The 25,930-nt window shown below is 41.2% G+C and overlaps 1 protein-coding gene across 7 annotated transcripts in view; it reads left to right on the top strand.

Annotated features, from left to right (window-relative positions):
• SLC35F4 (solute carrier family 35 member F4) overlaps positions 1 to 25,930 on the top strand; it is a 448,534-nt gene that overhangs the window by 380,451 nt on the left and 42,153 nt on the right. For all 7 annotated transcript variants that reach the window (XM_073609422.1, XM_073609423.1, XM_073609424.1 and 4 more), the window contains one exon: positions 8,549 to 8,768. In XM_073609422.1, coding sequence (XP_073465523.1) covers positions 8,549 to 8,768 — 220 coding nt within the window. The remainder of the gene's footprint in view (positions 1 to 8,548; positions 8,769 to 25,930) is intronic.

Below are 25,930 nucleotides of genomic sequence, written 5' to 3'. Positions count from 1 at the left end.
GGAACAAATTTTTATGAATAAATGGCTACAAGTTACACTATGAGGAGTTATTTTCTCCTTTACTTATAAACACCATCTGGCTACATCGCTGATGAGAGGTGTCTGCATCGGTGGTTACATCTTTACATCGCTGGCGAGAGTTGTCTATATGGGTGGATACATCTCGATACATCTTTCTGCTTATCTGACACCTGTCATGGGTGTCTGATGAATCTGGTGAGTAGGATGTTTGCCTAAACTTGTAGAAGATGGCACTTTCTACACTTTTTTATACATTTATTTGCATTTTTATATTTCCAAAATTATTTATATATTTGAGCGTGGTATGAAATTAAATAATCATTTTCCTTTCAAAGATTACATATTGACACTCCATTAGTAGACTCCTGCTATGTCTAAATGTAATACATATATAACCACAGCAGTGTAGATTTTTAAAAATATTTTCCATCTTCAGATTTATGTTTCGACTGTTAACACTTTAAAGAGAATCTGTTAGGGGACCTCTGCTAAAGAACTGTTTAAAGGGACACAGAACTCTGAGGAGGTGTCTCCCTGGGGTTGCTTGCAACATATCAGGTACTAATTCTGTCTTTGTATCTAATGCAGTGCTTGAAGCTGAAGTGTAGCTATTTTTTTTTTCTCTACAGCTTCAGTGACCTAACTTACCTTCATTGAAGTATGTTACACATTTTGCAGGCTGCTGGAACCTGTAGAAATCTTCTCTGCAGTATGCCCGGTTCTCTTCCTGGCACTGAACTTTTGCTGTGATGGTTAATAGCTTTGAGTACTCAGGCAGAACTGCATTAGAGATGGTCTGATGGGGATCTGCTTTCCTTCTCCATTGAGAAGAGTTATTTTGTTGTTTACACAGAATGTAGCCAGATCTCTTAATAGGCGAGATTTGGACGATTTACAGAATCCTCTCCCACTCTACAATACTCTGGTCCATCCGCACCTGGAGTATGCCGTCCGGTTCTGGGCACCAGTCCTCAGGAAGGATGTGCTGGAACTGTAGAGAGTCCAGAGAAGGGCAACAAAACTAATAAAGGGACTGGAGGATCTTAGCTACGGGGAAAAACTACAAGCATTGAATTTATTCTCTCTGGAGAAGAGACGCTTGAGAGGGGATATGATAGCGATGTACAAATATCATACTGGTGACCCTAGTATAGGGAAAAAACTTTTCAGTGAAAGGGAATTTAAAAGCCGGCCATTCACTGAAATTGGAAGAGAAGCGGTTTAACCTTAAAGGAATTGTAAAGTCAGAAGGTTTTTCTGTGTGCAGCAGCCGCCTTCAGCCCCCCTAACACTTACCTGAGGTCCCTCTCTGTCCAGCGATGTCCACGAGTATCTCAGCCTTCCAAGATTCTCCTTCCTGATTGGCTGAGACACAGCAGTGGCGCCATTGGCTCCCACTGCTGTCAATCAAAGTCAGCTAGCCAATCGGGAGAGAGGGGGCAGGGCTGGGTCAAGGCTTCGTGTCTGAATGGACACAGGAAGCTGTGACTCTGCTTGGGTGCCCCCATAGCAAGCTGCTTGCTGTGGGGGCACTGAACAGGAGGAAGGGGCCAGGATCACAGAAGAGGGACCTGAGAAGAGGAAGATCCGGGCTTTTCTGTGCAAATCCACTGCAACAGAGCAGGTAAGTATAACATGTTTATTATTTTTATAGGAAAAAAACAAACTTTACAATCACTTTAAACTGCATAGAGGGTTCTTTAATGTCAGAGCAGTACGGATGTAGAATTCTCTTCCACAAGCAGCGGTATCAGTAGGTAGTGTAGATAGTTTCAAAAAACTATTAGGTGGGCACCTTAACGATCACAGCATGCAGAGAAGCATGCAGAGATATACGATGTACTATTGACATAAACACAAGCACACTCACACACCACAGGTGGAACTGGATGGACTGGTATCTTTTTTCAGCCTTACCAACTATATGTAACTCTTCCAGTTTCAGAGATCATACTACCTTTAGTGTAAATAGTGAAAGATTTTTTCTTGTCGGAAGATGAGGGAAGGGGAGGGTTCACGCCAGACTCCAATGCAGTTCAGCCCAAAGACCCGAAGCTATTAACCATTGCAACACCAAAATTTCAGCATCAGGAGGCATCAGGACTGGCATCCCTGCAGAGAAGATTTCTACAGGATACATTAGCCTGTACGATATGGAAAAGAAAACAGGTACAGATTTTTGGTCTGTACACACTGGTTAGGCGCTTATAAGCTGAATTGTTTCTATTTAGAAGGTACTGTATTTCTGCTAACATTGGCAAAAGGATCCTTTAAAACATTTCCTCCCATAAGTATCTGCACTCCAAGCAAGGTCTGCTTATTTGGTGTGGGCCAGATCTGGGGAGAAGACGCTCCAGCATAGTGCATGATCATCTTCCTGCAAGATTTGGTCTACTCAGCATTCCCTGGGATCTTGCCATAGGATGATGTCACGGGCATAAACCAGGGAAAAGCATAACAGCTATTTTGTTCCCCCAACAGAGTTTTTTTTTTGCAGTTTAATCCAGCATTTTAGCAGGACAAAAGGGCTCATAAAAAATAAGCAGACCTTGCTATTTTAGTGCAAAGTCACTTTAAATTTAACACAGAAATGCTGAAACTGAAATCTTTGGAAGATCTGGCACAGTATCTATCTTTCCTACCCAGGGCTGCTGATAAGCCAGTACAACTGGCCCTGTTTTACCAGGCCCGGCCAGCAGGGGAACCTGGGTAATCTGACAGAGAAGAATGCATGCAGAACAAAAAAAAAATGTCTTCAACCAGCGCCCCTCCCCCCCTTCCTCTCTGCTCCAACTTATCTGCAGGTTTTTTAACTTTCTGGGTCTGTAGATGTTCTTGTGGGTGTGTGGGAAGGGACTATTTCGTGTGTTTCGGCTGAATGTCACTTCCGCGGCCGCTCCGCATGTCAGTGCTGGCTCAAGTCCCAGCCTGCCTTCCCTGGCGGAGTGATTTATTTCTCTCCACTCATTCATGGGGAATCTCCCGCTGTGTCATGGAGCTGGGGTCTGAACTGTTCGCTGGCCGTCCACTCACTGTAACAAAGCCCAGCCTCCTAGACCGTGCTGGACGGAACACTGATCCAATGGTGGGAAATTGAATCCATGTTCCGTCTATCACGGTCTAGGAGGCGGGGCTTTGTTACAGTGAGTGGATGGTGCCGAACAGTTCAGACCCCAGCTCCATGACACTGCGGGAAATACCCGCTCTGTGTAATCAAGGTATTGGCGAGGCTGCAGATGGGCACAGTAAGGGTGCAGATGGGTACAGTGAGGCTGCAGATGGGCATAGTGAGGCTTCATTGATGGCACAGTGAGGCTGCAGATGGTCACAGTGAGGCTGCATTGATGGCAGAGTGAGGCTGCATTGATGGCACTGATGAGGATGCAGATGGGCACAGTGAGGCTGCAGATGGGCACAATGAGGCTGCAAATGGGCACAGGGAGACTGCAGATGGGCACAGTGAGGCTGCATTGATAGCACATTGAGGCTGCATATGGGCACAGTGAGACTGCATTGATGGCACAGTGAGGCTGCATTGATGGGCAGTGGTGAGGCTGCATTGATCTCTTGTATCATGTCTGCAGTCTCTGATCATCTCTTGTATCATGTCTCTAGTCTCTGACCATCTCCTGTACAGTGTCTGCAGTCTCCGACCATCTCTTGTATCGTCACAGTATTTCTTTTGGATAATCAAACTTATAACTGGCTGGAGAAACATAAATATCACTTGAACATAAACCTGTACTTTGTTTCAAGGCGGGTCTGGGGAGGGGCCAGGGGTGGGGCTGGATGAGGGGCCAGGGGTGAGACCAGGGGTGGAGCTGAAGGGGCCCCCATCAGGTAGGCTTTACGGTGCCCCGTGATTTCTATGAGGGGCCCTGTTCCTACCCTTTACAGCACTGCTTACCATTCAAAGATCACATACTGTAACTTTTTGTTGTAAATGGTTGCACTGTAAAAGGCAATCATTAGAATATTGGAACTGGGTTTCAACAGGTTAACTGCTTAAAAGTATTATAAATATAAAACACTGTGCAGGTCATTGTATTTTATTGTTACATTGCCGTTGGTTTAGTGCAGCACTAGGATAATACTTCGGTACTAGAGGGATACTTACATCAATGGCTTTATTGGGCTGCTAATGTAAGATAAGCCATAGAAACCATTCAGCTATACTCAGATGAATCAGCTATAGCCACACTCTTTGTTTTGTCTTCCTGATTAATGAGTTGGTTGCTCAGTAGAACTTGGTAACATCTATGACTGTGAAACACATGGTGTGCTCGTACTTGTCTGAATATATCTGTAGAAATTGCATGATTGTCACCAGATTAGGAGAAGGACTTTTATAGACCCAAGCTGACCTCTTCAACAGACACATCTCATCACAGAATCCATACTGGTAATTTGGTGATTTACTGTTCATTATCTTATGCTAATATTGTTTGGCATTCTCATTGTACCTTTGGGTCATGTTGTTTTAAGATCAGTGAACTAGAATAAGATGACTTGATGAAGGTCCAAAAACAATTTAAACAGATTCACAGGCTAATTGGGACAGATGAGCTGGTAAGGTGCCAATTGTGAGTCAAATAAATATATGCTGGTAAATGGTCCAAACGCATTTGGTTAAAAAAATTCCCCTAAAAAAAATTTATCTGACATCTATCAACTTTAGAGGTCTTTTGCAGAATAAATAATTTAAATAATAATAACAATAATATACATAATATTTTTTATAATGCTCATGAGTTTCACAACCCAGTACACATTGAATCTACAGATGGTACAGATGATGGCAACACACACACACAAATACATAAAAATAGGAATAAGAGTCCCAATGTAAAGAAGGAGCAGATCTAACATGCATGGAAAACTTGACCCACAGCCTTATCTACAAGATGGCTACTGCTGCCAAATCTGCCGTGCATCTGATCTGCTAATTCTTTACATTGGGACACTTATTCCTATTTTTTATGTATTTGTATGTGAGTTGTTACCATTTTACCATCTGTAAAATTCAGTGTGTACTGGGTTGTGGAACTCATGGGTATTATGAAAAAAATGTATGTATATTATTTTTATTATTTAAATCACATGCATTCTTGATAAAATGGAAACAGTGTGCAGTCAATTTTACACCATTACCTATTTGGACAGTTTAAGGAGACCCTGTCTTATAAATGGGAAATATAAATCAAATGCATGCCAATAAAGAAGAGACTGAATACTTACATCCCCTTGCTGTTTATACTGATGAACCACACTCCAGTGCTGTGAAATGGCCTCCTGAAGTCCCATGGGAAAACAAAACTTCCAACAGAGTTGACCTCTGTTGAACCTATTGGTTGCTCCTGCTGACTTCCTTGTCCCTACAGCACACAGTAATGACTTAAGGGTCAAGGAGACCAAAGAGATTGACACTCATAGAGGTTTATGATTCCCAATGGACTTTACATTCTGTTGCTGACACTTACTGACACTTCATGTGGGAGGGTGTTAATGAACAACGTTCTACTCTAGCAGCAAATTCAAAAGTCTGGGCCCATTCTCCTCCATATAGTCCTTAGTATATAGAGTTATTTGGTTCTTCTTCTTCTCTATTTCTTTTATGGTCTTCCAAATATTGTTTCTTTTTGATTTTGTTATGTCCAATTTTTTGATATCCTCCTCCACCATTTTTTTAAAAACCCACTAGACTCTCATTTTGTTGTGTCTTTGGGTTAAAAATGGAATTGTTCTTTAAATAAGATCATGTCTTAATGGGGAAAATCTATTCCGATGTCTGAGTATTCTTTGTGTGTTTGAAGCTATATAGGACTTGCTTTTTGACTAATTTTTAATATCATTACGTAGCTTTGCTCTATCAGATTCTCACCGCATCCGAGGCTTCATACTTTTATCATATATTTTTACCATATTTTTTATCACATTTTTAAATTTTTTTTTTTTTAATATTTTTTTTTCAATAGTTTTGACTAATTTATTAATATTTGATTTAGCTTTAGGTGCATTTTATAAGCTTTCATATAAGCATTGCACACATATAACATTGCATAGGCACACCTCATCATAATTTTTCATGCATGTCATTATGCTATCATCAATATTTTATGTGTCTGTATGCATCATTTATTATGTACCATACACATTGATGATTATGTCGGGTACTTGGTTTTTTATATATATATATATATATGTATATATATTTATATATTTATTATATAATTTTTTATGTTCAATACTTTATTTTCATTTTTATTTTTATATTCAATATTGCATTTCATGTCAAGTTGATATTGATATTTTGCATGGTGGACCAATAATGGAGGCTAGTCCCGTTGAACAGCATCTATTTATTTATTTAATCTACGCTGATTCAGTTTCAGATTCAGAAGTACACTTATAATGCATAAGCAATTTAACATGGGATGGACTTCGGTCTGTAATATCACATCCAAAATGGCCGCCGAGATGTTTCCTATCTAAGCATTCTAACACTTGACGGACTTCGGTCTGTAATATCACACCCAAAATGGCCGCCAAGATGTTTTGTGTTTGGGCTTCAGTCTCCATAGCACACACAAAATGGCTGCCGGGACTTCGGGTGGTATACAGACATCGTGGCCGTTCTGATAAATATATCAACATCCCCTAAATGGATTTAGCTCATTTTACTAAGGGGCCAAAATATATTACATCACCATAGTCTGTTATACTACACTAAACCCGGGAACCTTTCACACTATTATTTCACATACAAGAGGCTTCGGTCTGTAAAATCATACCCAAAATGGCCGACGGGACTCCCTCCTTCTCTTTCCATTATGGAATTTCATCATAGTCAACATTAAAGACGGAGTTACCCTGCATTGCTACACAGTGGCATATACTGTGGATGTGTGAGACCCCAAGAGGGGGTGAAGGATCTGGTGAGTGCAGTCACTATAGGAGCACAAATAAGGATCCCATTTGAAGAAGTCTTTTTTGACGAAACATGTCTGGGGCATTGTTATACGGTATTCCATCGCACTGACATTAGACACTGCTGTCTGTGGAGGACTACACCGATCGGATTGCTGGGCCTTAGAAGATTGGGTGAGAGATACACCAGATCACACTTCAGGTCCGCTGTGACCGCGGTGCACCGTTGGATCACTGATCCTGTTGCTTGCTGTGCTTGCTGTGGTTTTGTTCAAAGGCTTTTTTGTTTCAGTTTAAAAGTGAGTGTAACCATTGAAGTGTGTTTGGAGTGATTTTAATAAATCTGTCAAAATGGTATCATGCTATGTGGAGAACATTATTCATTTTTTTACATATGGAGCTGGCTTGATTGGAGTCACGGTTCATCACATGCAACCCAGGTGTGGTTCAATTGCTGTTTTGCCGAACACGAGAGTGGGAGGCTATACAATCTGGTGAGTTCGCTCTTCAGAGGGAGTGGTGTCACTATCACGGTGGTGTGGTGGAAGAGTAGAAGATTTATCACACAAGGAGATTGAAAAACAACAGTTGAACTTGATCATTCAATTCTTGTAATCTATTATATATAGTCACACTTTTCACTGGGTGTTGAAAAAAATTTTTTTTTTTCATAATACTATTATTTTTATGTATAAGTAGAGGGTCATAGGCATCATGCTGCTCTGACTCATTATTTTACACAATTTATATTAGCGCCACTATCTCTATCTGTACACATGTGAGAGGTATAGTTTTGGCATACTTACAAAACAGTGTAAATTATTTGTGGGCAAAAGGAACTGGCATTCCATTTACCCACCATTCCACTTTGTGCCATGTGCAAATCATTACCCATAAATATTATGTTTACCTGAAGCACCTAAATAATTCAGGTGTGTATTTATTTAAAAGAATGACATGTATTTTAAATGCAAGGTAAGTTCCTGAATTTGACATTGTATGAGCTTCATGTTATCTCTTGTACAGCAGCACTCAGACTGGTAGAGGGAGGGGTAGTTCTAGGAGCCAATCAGGTCTGCTATTTGCATGTTCTGGCAAGGAAAATGCTGATAGGCGAGGAGCAGTAGGGGGAACTGCTATGCTTTCTCACTGCCCAATTACAAGCTAGGGGCAAGAGGGTGACCTAGCTCTTATTGTGTAGCTGCAGCCGGGAAAAGTCGTGTCACTGACCTGGCTCTATTTTGAAGGACCGTGTAAATCTTACGACTGGGTGGATAAACATATACAAATCCTTTGGCAAGTTAAACATTTTTCATATGCATTATATATTTATATTGAGTATTTAGACATTTGCCTGGAGTTCAGCTGTAAAGTAAACCTGTTACAAACCAGGGCAGTTCATACCAAGCATATGACGAAAACTGCATAAGCAGAGGGCACCTTCAGTGGAAACTGTATGTAAAAACATTCACTGGATCCCAAAATATAGTCAGCTGAGAGTATAATAAAAATGTCAACTTGTAAAGACCGCATGCAAGTGTCTGATTTACCAGCAATGTATTATGCGACAGTGAAAACATTTTTTTTTACTCTTCCGCAGGGAATGTAGCCGAATATTTGGAGAAGATGGTTTGACACTGAAACTCTTTCTTAAAAGGACTGCTCCCTTTTCTATCCTATGGACTTTGACGAATTACCTCTACTTATTGGCGCTCAAGAAACTGACAGCCACAGATGTGTCAGCTCTCTTCTGCTGCAACAAGGCCTTTATGTTCCTACTTTCATGGATTGTATTGAAAGATAAATTCATGGGTGTACGGGTAAGGGCTCTGGCCATCTCTCATTTTTACATTTATTGTACCTATGTTGGCTTATTTCATATGGCAGTAAGCAATGTGAAAAGTGCATTAACCCTTATTAATCAATCACAATTTGTATTTTACTGATCTGATTTCAATACAGTGAAATTGCAATGGTTTGCCTCACTTTGCACATTATCATCGCTTCTATCCTATCTACTTAGTAAGTTCAACAATGTTTCCTTGATTACATTTTCATTCCTAGCTTTCTTGATCCTTATATTTTTCCTCTTTCTAATCTTTCACTTTATATCCTTAAAACAGGGGTTTCCAAACATTTCAGTATGGGGCTGCATTGTATACTTTACAAATAGTTAAACTTTAGTTAGTAGTTAGTACTTTACAAAGCAGAATAATAAATCTTATTTTATAAATTAACAAATCAAATTTAAATGAATGGATACCTTTTTGCTTGGAATTTATTGTAATCAGCGCGATACGATTTAGAACAACAGGAAAAAAACTTCAGTAGATTAAAGCGCAGAAATTCCCAAAAAACTTGAGCCCATCAAAGTCCTCTAACATCAGAGTCGCCCCTTAGGGGGATCCCCATATGAGTCTGCTAAGTAGGCTGCAATATAATAAATGTTTGTTTATGCGTTTAATACCTCTTTAATATGTGCTGTAGTAATGTGTGGTAAAATGTTTCTTTTACTGCAATTTACTGCAAGTGAAAGGCCAGCCTAAATGAAAATGAAAAAACATTATGTTGGCATGAATAGATTATAATTATTATTTGAATTGAAAGATAACAATAACTACAGTAAAGCTTTGGTTTTTTTTTTTTTTTTTTTTTATACTTTTTTTTTTTGGTTAAAGAAAAAGTACAAAATTACACAAATAAATGTAAGACTGTGGAACAGTATGACATGAGGATGTTATAATAATAGACAAAAAGTCTCACATAAAAGAGCCATAAAAACAGAGGAACTAGAAATGTAAACAATAACATGACAACCTATAGGAAAGCAAAGTTAAATCAGCAATTGCCATGTCCCATGCAGGGTGGTTGCAAAGGCTGGTGTTACAATGTTGCATAAAATTTCATGTCAACATATAGGAAAGAAACATTTAATAAGCAATTGCAACACCCCCTACCATGCTGCCATGTGGTAGTAGCAAAGGACCAGTTGCTTGAAAATCAAATAAAAGAAGTTGAGGATACCTCTAGCATACAAATTGACAGGTAACAAATGGAACAAGGTAAACAAAAGTACAGGGCATAGTATTAGGATGGCGGTTCAGTGTAGAAAGTTATTCTGGGGATGGTGGAGGGAAGTATGGAATAAAGTTCCTGAAATTGCACGTATGAGATGTACAGCAGTGTAGTGGAGTTTGGAAGGTATGGATGAGGGAGGGTCCTAGAAACCAGTGTTATGGAGTATTTCAATTGAGGGAAGCACTTCCGCTATTTTTAAGCTAGTGGACCCAGTGTCTCATAAATCTGGGGAGTTAAAGGTGGGCTTTGGCAAATGAGTGTTTCATTAGGAAATAGTCATTAGGGTTTGGATAATTCCCTGTAGAGGAGTGGTGGTTTTTTATATTTACATCTCCTTGCTATACCCAATTGGGCTGCTATGAGGACATGTGTGATAAATGCTTGCAATGGTTGAGGCATGTTGGTTAGTCACAATACAAGTAGGGCCAGATGTGGGGAAATAGGCAAGGGAAAGTAGAAGAGAGAGTCAATAAAATTATTAGTAACACTCCCAAATGTGAAGAGAGCCAGACAAGTCCACCAAGTGTGGTATAAGGTGCCGCATTCACTACAATTGCACCAACAGTTTGACGATTGATTTGGGAAAATGGAGGCCAGTCTGGAGGGTGTGTAATACCACCTATGAAATATTTTTTGGCGCAACTCCCAATGTGAGAGGCATTAAGAAAATTGTCCCTGTTTTGCAAGTGTTAAGTAGGAGGAATCCAATAATGGAGGAGGTCTTCCCAATAGATCATCAAGGGTGATTTATTTTGAGAGTCCTGTTTGAGGAACAGACAGTAGAAAAAGGAGATTCTTTTGGGGAGAACGGTGGAGTCCTTATAATACTTCAAAGCATTCTCATTCCATTCGGTAGTGGAGAGAATAGTTCAGAGTCCGATGTCTATATTGTCGATAGGGTATCAAAAGGTTATGTAGATCTTAACTCCGAGAAATTGTTAATGACTGCCAAGTGATACAGGTCCCAGATAGATCAAATGCAAGCACAGACTCATCTCTGCAAGGATATGACAGGAGAGAGCAGTTCCAGCGACTGTAGTGTCAATAGACGAAGGAGATGTTTATGGGTGCCTTTACTGATCTGTATGATGATAAATCAGACTCACAGAGTAGCTGTGACTGTGCATAGGAAGGAATAGTGAGGTCGGGGGCACAGTAATAAGGCACTCATTAAGGTTGAAGAGCTTCCTGCTCTATCCGTGTCCAGGATGTTGCTGCCAAGGAGGTCCACTAGAATCTGGTTTGGTCAAGGATGACCACTCTATAATACACTAGGACATTAGGTACACCTTGTCCAGCCTGTGAAGCCAGGGATAATAGCATTGAACTGTGTATATGTGGCTGTTTTTTGTCCCATATGAATGAGCTTGGGATAGTTTCTGAATGTGTGGGCAACAGGGGAATACGAAGGGTCCTAAACATATACAGGATATGTGGCAAAAAGGACATTTTGGATACAGCTATACAGCCATACCAGGATGCTTTAGTTAGATGGAGGTCCTGACAGATGTGTACAATCTCCCGAATAGAGAATTATAATTAATATTAAAGCGTTTGTTAACCTAAAAAAAAAGGGATCCTGTTCCCTGAAAGCATGTTATACAGCACAGTGCCTGTGCTGTGTAATTTGGCCCCCTGTATCACCTGAAATACCTTGCTGATCCTGCCAGTTTCTGCCCTCCCCACTGTAAACTGACAATGGTTAATCATGGCTGCTGAGCCCTGACACTGTGGTCAGTTTACATGCCTCCGTCATCCGCAGCCCTGCTCTACTGAGTCTCCTGTGTCCTCCTCCCCTTCCCTGCCTGTCAGATAGTCTGTGTGTGAGCCGCCCCTCGTCTCCCCTTGTAGCACCGCTCTGAGCAGTGCACACATTACTGCACACAAGCACTGCCAGCCCCACAGCTAGCATAACCTGTAATATATACTGCATGTCGTTTTTTTTAATTCATCTTCCAAATACCTTATCCTTTTGCCCCAATCAGTGGTCACGTGACCGCCCATCGCTCTCTTCCTCCGATGTATACACTAGGGTGGGAGGTCAAGTGCTCGCCAGGCAGAAGTCAGAGGGAGAGCTCAGCGCCTCCCTCCCTAGTACATACACATACATCGGAGGATGAGAGTGATGGGCGGACCGCTGATCTGGGAGAATAAATAAGGTATTTAGAGGATGGATTTTAAAAAACGCCATACAGTATATAGTACAGGTTATGCTAGCAGTGGGGCTGGCAGTGCCTGTGTGCACTGCCTTAAAAACCCCTTTAAGCAATTTGACAGAGGGCGATACTAGCTGAATTCCTAAGTAAGTTAGGGAGGCCAGGAGTCATGGCAGAGATCTGAGTTTTGACTTAACCACTTGAGGACCGCCGCACAACAATATACGTCGGCAGAGCGGCACGGGCAGGCAAAAGGGCGTACATTTAGGTCCTTGCCTTCCCGCGGATGGGGGGTCCGATCGGCGGCAGTCGCCTTTGGTCTGGCAGCGATCAGAGATGAGGGGGGGGCCATCCGATCGTGGCCCCCCCCTCGCGTTCGCTCCCAGCCAATGAGATTCTTCCCCTGCCTCTGTGTAGTAAACAGAGGCAGGGGATGTGATGTCATCTCTCCTCGGCTCAGCAGTTTCCATTCCGGCGCTGAGGAGAGAAGACTGAAATGTGAGTGCACCAAACACATACACACAGTAGAACATGCCAGGCACACATTACACCCCCCTTTACCCCCCGATCCCCCCCCCCGATCACCCCCCCCCCCCCCGTCACACTGACAACAAGCAGTTTTTTTTTTTTTTTATTACTGCATGGTGTCAGTTTGTGACAGTTACTGTGTTAGGGCAGTTAGTATTAGCCCCCTTTAGGTCTATGGTACCCCCCTAACCCCCCCAATAAAGTTTTAACCCCTTGATCACCCCCTGTCGCCAGTGTCACTAAGCGATCATTTTTCTGATCGCTGTATTAGTGTCACTGGTGACGCTAGTTAGGGACGTAAATATTTAGGTTCGCCGTCAGCGTTTTATAGCGACAAAGGACCCCCATATACTATCTAAGAGCCCTTTCACACTGGGGCGGGGGCGGCATCGGCGGTAAAACGCCGCTATTATTAGCGGCGTTTTACCGTCGGTATGCGGCCGCTAGCGGGGCGGTTTTACCCCCCGCTAGCGGCGAGAAAGGGTTAAATACCACCGCAAAGCGCCTCTGCGGTATAGCCGCGCCGTCCCATTGATTTCAATGGGCAGGAGCGGTAAAGGAGCGGTATACACACCGCTCCTTCACTGCTCCGAAGATGCTGCTGGCAGGACTTTTTTTACCGTCTTGCCAGCGCATCGCTCCAGTGTGAAAACCCTCGGGGCTTTCACACTGGATACACAGCAGCGGCACTTTCGGGTCGGTTTGCAGGCGCTATTAGCGCAATAGCGCCTGCAAACCGCCCCAGTGTGAAAGGGCTCTAATTAATGTTTTAACCCCTTGATTGTCCCCTATTTAACCCTGTCATCAATGATCACCGTATAACCGTTACGTGTGACTCTGGTTAGTTTGCAGAGTCAGGCCTGATCCCTGCGATCGCTAACAGTTTTTTCGGTAGCGTTTTGGTGAACTGGCAAGCACCAGTGGCCTAGTACACCCCGGTCGTAGTCAAACCAGCACTGAAGTAACACTTGGTGACGTGGCAAGTCCCATAAGTGCAGTTCAAGCTGGTGAGGTGGCACGCACAAGTAGTGTCCCGCTGCCACCAAGAAGAAGACAAACACAGGCCCGTCGTGCCCATAGTGCCCTTCCTGCTGCATTCGCCAATCCTAATTGGGAACCCACCACTTCTGCAGTGTTCGTACTTCCCCCATTCACATCCCCAACCAAATGCAGTCGGCTGCATGAGAGGCATTTTTATGTCCTCCCGAGTACCCCTACCCAGCGAACCCCCCCCCAAAAAAGATGTGTCTGCAGCAAGCGTGGATATAGGTGTGACACCCGCTATTATTGTCCCTCCTGTCCTGACAATCCTGGTCTTTGCATTGGTGAATGTTTTGAACGCTACCATTCACTAGTTGAGTATTAGCGTAGGGTACAGCATTGCACAGACTAGGCACACTTTCACAGGGTCTCCCAAGATAACAATCGCATTTTGAGAGACCCGAACCTGGAACCGGTTACAGTTATAAAAGTTAGTTACAAAAAAAAAGTGTAAAAAAAAAATATATATATATAAAAAAAAAAAATAGTTGTCATTTTATTTTTCTCTCTCTCTCTCTATTCTCTCTCTATTGTTCTGCTCTTTTTTACTGTATTCTATTCTGTAATGTTTTATTGTTATTATTTTTTATCATGTTTGCTTTTCAGGTATGCAATTTTTTATACTTTACCGTTTACTGTGTTTTATTGTTAACCATTTTTTTGTCTTCAGGTACGCCATTCACGACTTTGAGTGGTTATACCAGAATGATGCCTGCAGGTTTAGGTATCATCTTGGTATCATTCTTTTCAGCCAGCGGTCGGCTTTCATGTAAAAGCAATCCTAGCAGCTAATTAGCCTCTAGACTGCTTTTGCAAGCAGTGGGAGGGAATGCCCCCCCCACCGTCTTCCGTGTTTTTCTCTGGCTCTCCTGTCTCAACAGGGAACCTGAGAATGCAGCCGGTGATTCAGCCAGCTGACCATAGAGCTGATCAGAGACCAGAGTGGCTCCAAACATCTCTATGGCCTAAAAAACCGGAAGCTACGAGCATTTCATGACTTAGATTTCGCCGGATGTAAACAGCGCCATTGGGAAATTGGGAAAGCATTTTATCACACCGATCTTGGTGTGGTCAGATGCTTTGAGGGCAGAGGAGAGATCTAGGGTCTAATAGACCCCAATTTTTTCAAAAAAGAGTACCTGTCACTACCTATTGCTATCATAAAAAAAAAAATGAAAGGAACAGTTTAAAAATAAGATAAAAAAGCAAAAAAATAATAAAGAAAAAAAAAAAAAAGCACCCCTGTCCCCCCTGCTCACGCGCAAAGGCGAACGCAAGCGTCGGTCTGGCGTCAAATGTAAACAGCAATTGCACCATGCATGTGAGGTATCACCGCGAACGTCAGATCGAGGGCAGTAATTTTAGCAGTAGACCTCCTCTGTAAATCTAAAGTGGTAACCTGTAAAGGCTTTTAAAGGCTTTTAAAAATGTATTTAGTTTGTCGCCACTGCACGTTTGTGCGCAATTTTTAAAGCATGTCATGTTTGGTATCCATGTACTCGGCCTAAGATCATCTTTTTTATTTCATCAAACATTTGGACAATATAGTGTGTTTTAGTGCATTAAAATTTAAAAAAGTGTGTTTTTTTTCCCCAAAAAATGCGTTTGAAAAATCGCTGCGCAAATACTGTTTGAAAAAAAAATGAAACACCCACCATTTTAATCTGTAGGGCATTTGCTTTAAAAAATATATAATGTTTGGGGGTTCAAAATAATTTTCTTGCAAAAAAAAAAAAAATTTTTCATGTAAACAAAAAGTGTCAGAAAGGGCTTTGTCTTCAAGTGGTTAGAAGAATGGGTGATGTGTGACATAAGCTTCTAAATGTTGTGCATAAAATGCCAGGACAGTTCAAACCCCCCCCCCCCAAATGACCCTATTTTGGAAAGTAGACACCCCAAGCTATTTGCTGAGAGTCATGTCGAGTCCATGGAATATTTTATATTGTGACACAAGTTGCAGTAAAGAGACAAATTTTTTTTTTTTTTTTTTCCACAAAGTTGTCACTAAATGATATATTGCTTAAACATGCCATGGGAATATGTGAAATTACACCTCAAAATACATTCTGTTGCTTCTCCTGAGTACGGGGATACCACATGTGTGAGACTTTTTGGGAGCCTAGCCGCGTACGGGACCCTGAAAACCAAGCACCGCCTTCCGGCTTTCTAAGGGCGTAAATTTTTGATTTCACTCTTCACTGCCTATCACAGTTTCGGAGGCCATGGAATGCCCAGGTGGCACAAACCCCCCCCAAATGACCCCATTTTGGAAAGTAGACACCCCAAGCTATTTTCTGAGAGGTATAGTGAGTATTTTGCAGACCTCACTTTTTGTCACAAAGTTTTGAAAATTGAAAAAAGAAAAAAAAAAAGTTTTTTCTTGTCTTTCTTCATTTTCAAAAACAAATGAGAGCTGCAAAATACTCACCATGCCTCTCAGCAAATAGCTTGGGGTGTCTACTTTCCAAAATGGGGTCATTTGGGGGGGTTTGTGCCACCTGGGCATTCCATGGCCTCCGAAACTGTGATAGGCAGTGAAGAGTGAAATCAAAAATTTACACCCTTAGAAATCCTGAAGGCGGTGATTGGTTTTCGGGGCCCCGTATGCGGCTAGGCTCCCAAAAAGTCCCATACATGTGGTATCCCCATACTCAGGAGAAGCAGCTAAATGTATTTTGGGGTGCAATTCCACATATGCCCATGGCCTGTGTGAGCAATATATCATTTAGTGACAACTTTGTGCAAAAAAAAAAAATTTGTCACTTTCCCGCAACTTGTATCAAAATATAAAATATTCCATGGACTCAACATGCCTCTCAGCAAATAGCTTGGGGTGTCTACTTTCCAAAATGGGGTCATTTGGGGGGGTTTTGTGCCATCTGGGCATTTTATGGGCTTCAAAACTGTGATAGGTAGTGAGGAGTGAAATAAAAAATGTACGCCCTTAGAAATCAAGAAGGCGGTGATTGGTTTTAGGGGCCCCGTACGCGGCTAGGCTCCCAAAAAGTCCCACAAATGTGGTACCCCGGTACTCAGGAGAAGCAGCTGAATGTATTTTGGGGTGCAATTCCACATATGTCCATGGCCTGTGTGAGCAATATATCATTTAGTGACAACTTTGTGCAAAAAAAAAAAATTTGTCACTTTCCCGCAACTTGTATCAAAATATTAAATATTCCATGGACTCAACATGCCTCTCAGCAAATAGCTTGGGGTGTCTACTTTCCAAAATGGGGTCATTTGGGGGGGGGGGGGTTGTGCCATCTGGGCATTTTATGGCCTTCAAAACTGTGATAGGTAGTGAGGAGTGAAATAAAAAATTTACGCCCTTAGAAATCCTGAAGGCGGTGATTGGTTTTTGGGGCCCCGTACGCGGCTGAGCTCCCAAAAAGTCCCACACATGTGGTATCCCCGTACTCAGGAGAAGCAGCTGAATGTATTTTGGGGTGCAATTCCACATAGACCCATGGCCTGTGTGAGCAATATATCATTTAGTGACAACTTTTTGTAAATTTTTTTTTTTTTTGTCATTATTCAATCACTTGGGACAAAAAAAATAAATATTCAATGGGTTCAACATGCCTCTCAGCAATTTCCTTTGGGTGTCTACTTTCCAAAATAGGGTCATTTGGGGGGGTTTTGTACTGCCCTGCCATTTTAGCACCTCAAGAAATGACATAGGCAGTCATAAACTAAAAGCTGTGTAAATTCCAGAAAATGTACCCTAGTTTGCAGACGCTATAACTTTTGCGCAAACCAATAAATATACGCTTACTGACTTTTTTTTTACCAAAGACATGTGGCCAAATACATTTTGGCCTAAATGTATGACTAAAATTGAGTTTATTGGATTTTTTTTATAACAAACAGTAGAAAATATCATTTTTTTTCAAAATTTTCGGTCTTTTTCCGTTTATAGCGCAAAAAATAAAAACGGCAGAGGTGATCAAATACCATCAAAAGAAAGCTCTATTTGTGGGAAGAAAAGGACGCAAATTTAGTTTGGGTACAGCATTGCATGACCGCGCAATTAGCAGTTAAAGCGACGCAGTGCCAAATTGGAAAAAGTCCTCTGGTCCTTAGGCAGCATAATGGTCCGGGGCTGAAGTGGTTAAGGAGCTAAGCCTATATCGAGCATACATTATTTGGAGTAATTTGTCTTGCATACAGAGATTGAACTGAAAGTTTCTAGCGTAAATTGTAAGGTGGGTAGCGACTTAAGGGGGTCAGATATAGAAAGTAGGACATTGTTTGCATAAGGTCCGATCTCATGTTCTTCCTGTCCGACTGAGACACCTGAGATGAGAGGGTTGGATTGGATGGAGGCTGCTAACGGTTCCATCACCAGGGAAAAAATAACTTGCGATAGAGAACATCCCTATTGGCTGCTATTGGTTATGACAAATTGAGTGGATAGGAGCTCTGAGGTCCACACTCTGGCACTTGGCGTAGAGTCCTAGGTTAGTTGGCAATAATTTGCCTTCAATGCCAAAATACCAAAATCGGCTGCTCCTGCTCTCTCCACAGCCCAGCCCAGTCCAGTGAGCGAGGAGGGGGCAGAGCAGAGAGTTGGTGACTGACAGTCACCAGCTCTCTGCTCAGGGAGCCCCAAGAACCAAGTGATTGACTGTGTTAGATTGCTCAATTATCAGTTTTAGAGGCACCGGGGGGCAGATGCAGCATCGGAGTGATGCTGCATCCATCTAGGTAAGTATGATTCTTAAATAAAATAAAAAAGCATACATCTCTTTTAATGGCTTCTAGTTGAAAATCCAGTGCACTTATTGTAGGTTTTATAGCATTGATCAATGGCTTATATGTAATGTTTGCTTTAAAAGGTAACAGTTTTTCATTTACCTTATTCACTAGTTTACCTTCACTCAAAGAGAAGTGCTTTGTGTAGCAGAAACACTTGCAATACCACAACACAATGGTGTTAATGGAGCCTAATTAGGAGCTGTTAAATCCACTAACTGCATTTTGCTGTTGTGTCACTCTTCACTCCCACAGTGTCATGCTGACTGACCTATTGTACTATGGAATAACCATCTATTTTCCTGGATTAGATTGTCTCAGGCATGATGAGGAAGAAGACTGGCCACACTAATTATTAAAACCTTCTTACATTAAGTTGACTGCAGGATCTATAGAAATACCAAACACTATTTTTTTAAAACAGAAAAAGATTTTTATTTTCCTAAATTTCATTGCGTTAATATTATGTGGTCAGGTCAGATGCAAATTGCATGTTGCAGCGTTCTCTTTTTCTGTGTTCTTTATTTCTGTAGTTCTGTATTTTCTATATGAAGCTAAGATTAAAAACACGAGGACATGACCTCCAACTTGCAAGTTCAAAACTAACCTTTGAAAGTATTATTTTAGCAGTGCTTGGGACTGACTTCTATCATAGGCTCGATTCACACCTATGCATGTTGCTTTTGAGCGTTTTTGGAGGTTTTTTTTTCATGCTTGCCACGTTTTTGAGCAGCGTTTTTGCCGCGTTTTTGCCGCGATTTGCGTTTTGCGTTTTTTTTTTTTTTTTTTTTACAGTTTTTTTTTACAGTCTAAAAAAAAAAAAAAAAAAAAAAAATTAAAAAAAAAAAAAAAAAAACGTCAAAAATGCATCAAAAACGCATCAAAAACGCTGCAAAAACGGTGCAAAAACGGTGCACTTGCGTTTTTGATGCTTGTCCATTGAAATCCATTACATGCAAAACGCTGCTTTTTGCATGAAAAAAAGTCCCCGACCCTTTCCAAAAATGCAGAGAAACAAAAAGGCATTGATGTGAACATGTTCCATAGGAACCCATGTTAAAAAATTCCCGTGCATTTCTGCAAAATGCAAAATGCATCAAAAAACGCGCTAGTGTGAATGGAGCCATAGGCAGTAAATCAATCAACTGTTAGGCTCCATTCACACTAGCGCGTTTTTTGATGCATTTTGCATTTTGCAGAAATGCATGGGAATTTTTTAACATGGGTTCCTATGGAACATGTTCACATCAATGCTTTTTTGTATCTCTGCGTTTTTGGAAAGGGTCGGGGACTTTTTTCATGCAAAAAGCAGCGTTTTGCATGTAATGGATTTCAATGGACAAGCATCAAAAACGCAAGTGCACCGTTTTTGCAGCGTTTTTGCAGCGTTTTTGGTGCGTTTTTGGTGCGTTTTTGCCGTTTTTTTTTTATTTTTTTTTATTTTTATTTTTTTGTAATTTTTTTTTAAGACTGTAAAAAAAAAGAAAAAAAAAAAAAACGCAAAACGCAAATCGCGGCAAAAACGCAGCAAAAACGCTACAAAAACGCTGCTCAAAAACGTGTCAAGCATGAAAAAAAAACCTCCAAAAACGCTCAAAAGCAACATGCATAGGTGTGAATCCAGCCTTAGGCCTGGTTCACACCTATGCATTTTTAGTGCGTTTTCAGTTTTGCAGAAACACACTACAGTACAGTCCATTTAACATGGTTTCCTACGGGTCACGTTCACATCTATGCATTTTATGGAAAGGGCCAGGGACTTTATTCTGGTTTTTTGGTTCCATAAACTTCAATGGATCAAAAACGTGTATTGAAAAACTCTAAATTCACCTGGAGTATACAAACTGCAACCTGTGAACTAGGCCTTAGGCCTGATTCACACCTATGCATTTTTAGTTCTTTTTGCATTTTGCAGATTTGCACTACAGACCATTTAACATGCTTTCCTATGGAACACGTTCTGTAGTGCAAATCTGCAAAATGCAAAAAGCACTAAAATGCATAGGTGTGAATCAGGCCTTGGTGAGTTAAAACATGTTTGGGACAAACACAGATCTATACTCAGACAAAAAGGTGGAAAAAAGAAAAGGGAGGAGGAGGAAGGGGGGAGGACAGAGTTGATGGACCAATTGGTATTTTTCTGCCGTCATTGTTCTATGTTAAAAAAAAAGGCTAATTCAGAGAAGACATGCCACAGTGGTTCAATGAATCTTAAGAAGTGGGCAGACTGTCCTTATAGTCTTGCCAGTGTATGGTTTGGTTTTAGCAAGATAAGCTCTGTGTCTGAGCATGCGGAAAAGCAACACAGGTGACTGGTCCAATCTACAATTTTCCTTTCTCCATGTCCATCTCTTTCCAAAACTGCCACTTAGGTTTGCCACAAACATTGTAGGCAGTTGCAGTTGTCCAAACAGCAAAGAGGGAGCTTAAAGTGAACTATTATAAATGTTACGGCGACACTCTCAGCCTCATCCTGCACAATAAAAGCCCCAGTAGACTGAGAATGATTATCACTGAGACAAGTTAACCGAGCAGTTAACCAGTTACACACACACAGTAGCTGTGCGTGGAAACACGAACTGGAACCGTTCACATCATCCGCTATTAAAATATCTGTATCAATTGCTATCTCACCCAGACAGGACTGTAACAAAGTTTGCACTACAGTAGCATCTGCAAAGAGGTCAAATTCTTAATTTTTAGTTAGAATAATCAGAGATTCAGCTTAGCAATTTTTAAATATTGTTTTAATAAAAAGAGGGAAAAAAAACAATGCAGGAAAGATATTGCAAAACAGACATAGCAACAGTAAAATAAAGGGATTTTAAAAGTGAAAAATACTTCAGTGGCATTCGTCTGGTCTTTGGTTCAGAGTTTGAATCACTTGCAAATTAAGTCAATCTGATGTAACAGAGTCACTGCCCCTCATAAATTACTGTTATTTATCCTTAATAATTACCATTGGTATCTTCTTATACATTTATATAACCACTTTTATGAAGGTAACTTCATTACAGCAGAAATTGTGGAATATGTATAACAGTTGGCTATGGGAGTTCAGTTTTTTTGTCAAAACCCCCAGGATCAGAGATGTATATTACTAAGCTGCATACCAAACTATTTAGAACAGGGCCTCATCAGAAGTCTTTTGCAGACCCTGCTAGTGGAGGTTTATGATGTATAGCCTTCCTTCTATTTAAATCTGATTGTTTTCATTACAGACTTGCAAATTCTAGGGAAAATGAGAGTGGCTCAGTGTTTTTACATAAACTAAAAAAAAGCAGTAATAGCAGTTTAAAACAAGCCCCACTGACCTCTGTAGCTCTAGGCATTGCAGAGAAATGTATCTTCAATGCAGCAGCATTCTTATCATATCTGGCATAAACATCCTCCTTCAGAGCGAATGGAAAGTATGGAAAGTAAGGCAGAGAAATCAGATTGAACACCACATCCCAATTTTTCCCGAAACAAGAAGTGGGGGGGGGGGGGGGGGGGGGTAACAAACCCCGGGATTTTTAAGATGTTTAAGATAGAAAAAGTGTGAAGACACAGTTACAAAATCAATAAAATTTAATATTTTATTACAAAGATAAAAGACATGAGGAAATTAAACCATCCATAGCAAGAATTTTATGTTCCAATAAGAAGCATATATACAGACACTACCACTCAACATGTTTCGCTTTTTTGAGCTTCTTCAGGAGATTCTGGTGGGATGTATAATATGTTAAGGATAACAAAGGAGACAGGAATGAGACCTCATGTTGATTGTTTTGATCAAACGAAAAAAACAAACAAATCAATACTATTAATCAATTAGATCAGAAATAAAACGGAGGATGATGACATCACTTATAACTTAGTTTTGCTGTGATTTTACACTGTTTTTTTTTTTACAATAAATGAATCATAGGTAGAATGAGGAGAGCTGTTTGAAAGGTTGGGAGCTGTCTTGTTGATTTCCTGGAGATCAGCTTTTGGGATTAATTAGTTCATAGTAAAACTAGAGAGGCCAAAGATTGCTTGCTTTAAAGTTGTTTAACCGCTGGTTAAGAATATGTAAATACTTTATGCCCATAGCATAGGAATAAATGCACTTTAAAGCAGTCAAGTAATTTATCTGAAGACCTTCTATGCACAATCATAACCATTCTTAGGTATTCTACACACATACATATCCAGCCTATGGCCTTCTTTACATAAGCACTATCATCCTAAGGGCACTACCCTTTAAAGAATAAAGCCAGCCATACATGGATCAAAATTTGGCCAGTTCAGCAGGGATCCATGTATGAGCTAGCTGGTTGCCCACAAGTTGATCTATCGACTTGTGTACAACCAGGCTGTCAGGTTTTTCCCGAATGATCAGTTCTGTTGGCTATAGCCAGCAACACAGATCATTGTTTACTGCTGTGAGAAGGATTCCCCCATCAGCACCAAGTGTGTTGATGGGGGAATTGGAACTTTTTTTTGTTCAACCCGCTGGTTGAATGAAAAAAAAAAAAATATAATGAATGGCCTGCCCAACTTTTTATCATCATTAGTTCAGGCAATTGACAGTGCAACAAGTTGTCAGTCATCCTATGACACCTAAGCACATATTTTGAATGCTAAGAGTAAGGCTTGGACCAAATAACTAAGGCCAAATAAATGGAATAAAATTACTCTTTCACTCAAAGAAAATTCTCTAAACCAGGTACATAGCACCAGGCAGCTGGGACACATGCCTCACATTTGCTGCTCAGTGCCCTGGGCCCAGCCACCTGTTTTCTTCAATATGTCACTAATGCAGATGTCTGATTTTGTCCTGGCCTGCCGCTTGCACAACCTGTAGAACAGAGCATTTCCCTTGGCTCTGTGCCACAGATCTGACAGGCGGAAGGCTGGCTGGTGGAAGGGGACAGAAGCCGATAGCTGCAAAGGAGACATATTGAAGAAAAAAATGCAGGTGGTCACCACCACCACCACCTTGCTTTGTGCACTGGTCCAAATCATTTAGTGGAGGGGGAATTATTTTGTGGGGTTGTTTTTCATGGGTTGGCCCCTTTGTTCCAGTGAAGGGAACTCTTAAGGTGTCAGCATACCTAGACATTTTGGATAATTTCATGCTTCAAACTTTGTGGAAACAGTTTGGGGATGGCCCTTTCCTGTTCCAGCAAGAGTGCGCACCAGTGCACAAAGCAAGGTCCATAAAGACATGGATGAGCGAGTTTGGGGTGGAGGAACTTGACTGACCTGCACAGAGTCCTGACCTCAACCCAAAAGAACACCTTTGGGATGAATTAGAGGGGAGAAACTGCAAGCCAGGCCTTCTCGTCCAACATCAGTGCCTGACCTCACAAATGCTCTTCTGGAAGAATGGTCAAACATTCCCATAGACACACTCCTAAACCTTGTGGACAGCCTTCCCAGAAGAGTTGAAGCTGTTATAGCTCAATATTGAGCCCTATGGACTATAGCCTCGTACACATGTTCAAATTTTCTCATGTCGAAAGTGAAGAGGTTACTCACCACACGAAAATTCTCCCATGATAGAATACAACTTCAGAGGTGACGTCATATGTTGGATAGTTTTTTATGTGTTCTTTAGTTTCTGAGCATGCGTAGTCTTGGTCTTTCAGTTTTTTTCGGACGAAAACCGCACTAATTAAATGAAAATCGGATGCTGAGTTCACGTATGACAAAAATTGTTTGGTCTGCACATCCAGCTTTTATCAGACGAAATATCTGAATCGGCTGTCGAAAGCACCATACCAATGATCCGAAAATCGTTCGTCAGACGAAATGTAACTTCCGATTTTCGTATTGTGTGTGCAGGCCTTAAGACTGGGATGCCATTAAAGTTCATGTGCGTGTAAAGACAGGCGTCCCAATACTTTTGACATTATAGTGTATGTTATGCACTCCTTATCCCTGTACTCTGATCCCTGCAATAGACCCCTGATGAGTCTGAACTCCAATGTGTTCAAAAGTTACACCCTCCAGCATAGGATTCAGTATTCAACGTTTCTGGGAGTGTCAGAAGCCTGCTTCCCCCACTTGCACCTTCATCACTACAGAACACAATAATTACATAGGGACAGATAGAAAAAACATTGTGCACAGCAAGGGGACCAAGCATGGCAGGGATATGCAGACTTCATGGAGGCAGTATCGCTTAAACATAGTGAATTTTAGACTCATCACCTGCTGAAGATTTAAAGTGATTGTAAACCTTTTTTTTTTTTTTTTTTTAAATAACAAACATATCATACCCCCACTGTGCAGTTGGTTTTGCACAGTGAGGCCCCGAACCTCGTCTTTTCGGGTCCCCTGGCGGGACTTGCGGCTCCTCCTCTTATCAGATAACCCCCTAGGAGAAGCGCTCTCCAGGGGGGTTACCTTGCTGGCGCAGTCCCAATGCCTTGGCTGTGCATTTTGGGTCATTGTCATGCTGGAATACCATCCACGACCCATTTTCAATTCCCTGGCTGAGGGAAGGAGATTCTCACCCAAGATTTGAGGATACATCGTCCCTTTGATGCGGTAAAGTTTTCCTGTCCCCTTAGCAGAAAAACACCCAAAAGCATATTTCCACCAACATGTTTGATGGTGGGCAGGGTGTTCTTGGGGTCATAGGCAGCATTCATCCTCCTCAAAACACGAGGAGTTGAGTTGATGCCAAAGAGCTCGATTTTGGTTTCATCTGACCACACTTTCACCCAGTTCTCCTCTGAATCATTCAGATGTTCATTAGCAAACTTCATACGGGCCTATACATGTGCTTTCTTGAGCAGGGGGACCTTGTGGGTGCTGCAGGATTTCAGTCTTTCATGATATAATGTGTTACCAATTGTTTTCTTGGTGACTATGGTCCCAGCTACCTTGAGATCATTGACAAGATTCTCCCATGTAGTTCTGGGCTGATTCCTTATCGTTCTCATGATCACTGAAACTCCACGAGGTGAGATCTTGCGTGGAGCCCCAGACCAAGGGGGATTGACAGTTATTTTGTGTTTCTTCCATTTACAAATAATCACACCAACTTTTGTCACCTTCTCACCAAGTTGCTTGGCAATGGTCTTAATATACTAACTATACTATACTAATAATATACTAACCAGGCATACACTGGTTAGTATATTATTCCTGATTGAACCTGTCCTGCTGTTGGCCAATTTTGCACAGCTGTGCACTCTGTAGGATTTTCATGCTTGCAGTAAAGCCCCAGCCTGTCTCTAGTAAATTTGGGTCTAGCCTTGCATCATTTCTAGTCTCCCAATTTTAGTAGAAAGACATCTGCCTGTACTCTTTTTCTAGTACATCTTGACCAATTTTCCCTCATAAAAATATCCTACTGCTGGCCAATTTTACAAGTATCATGAGTGGTCTCTTAATTCTCAATTAGAATTTGACAGTATTGCACCAGCGAGGATAGAGAATTT

Source organism: Aquarana catesbeiana, linkage group LG13, assembly GCF_042186555.1.
Source record: "Aquarana catesbeiana isolate 2022-GZ linkage group LG13, ASM4218655v1, whole genome shotgun sequence".
Classification (NCBI taxonomy): domain Eukaryota; kingdom Metazoa; phylum Chordata; class Amphibia; order Anura; family Ranidae; genus Aquarana; species Aquarana catesbeiana.
The sequence above is the reverse complement of the archived record's forward strand: the minus strand, read 5'-3'. Positions and strand labels throughout refer to the sequence as shown.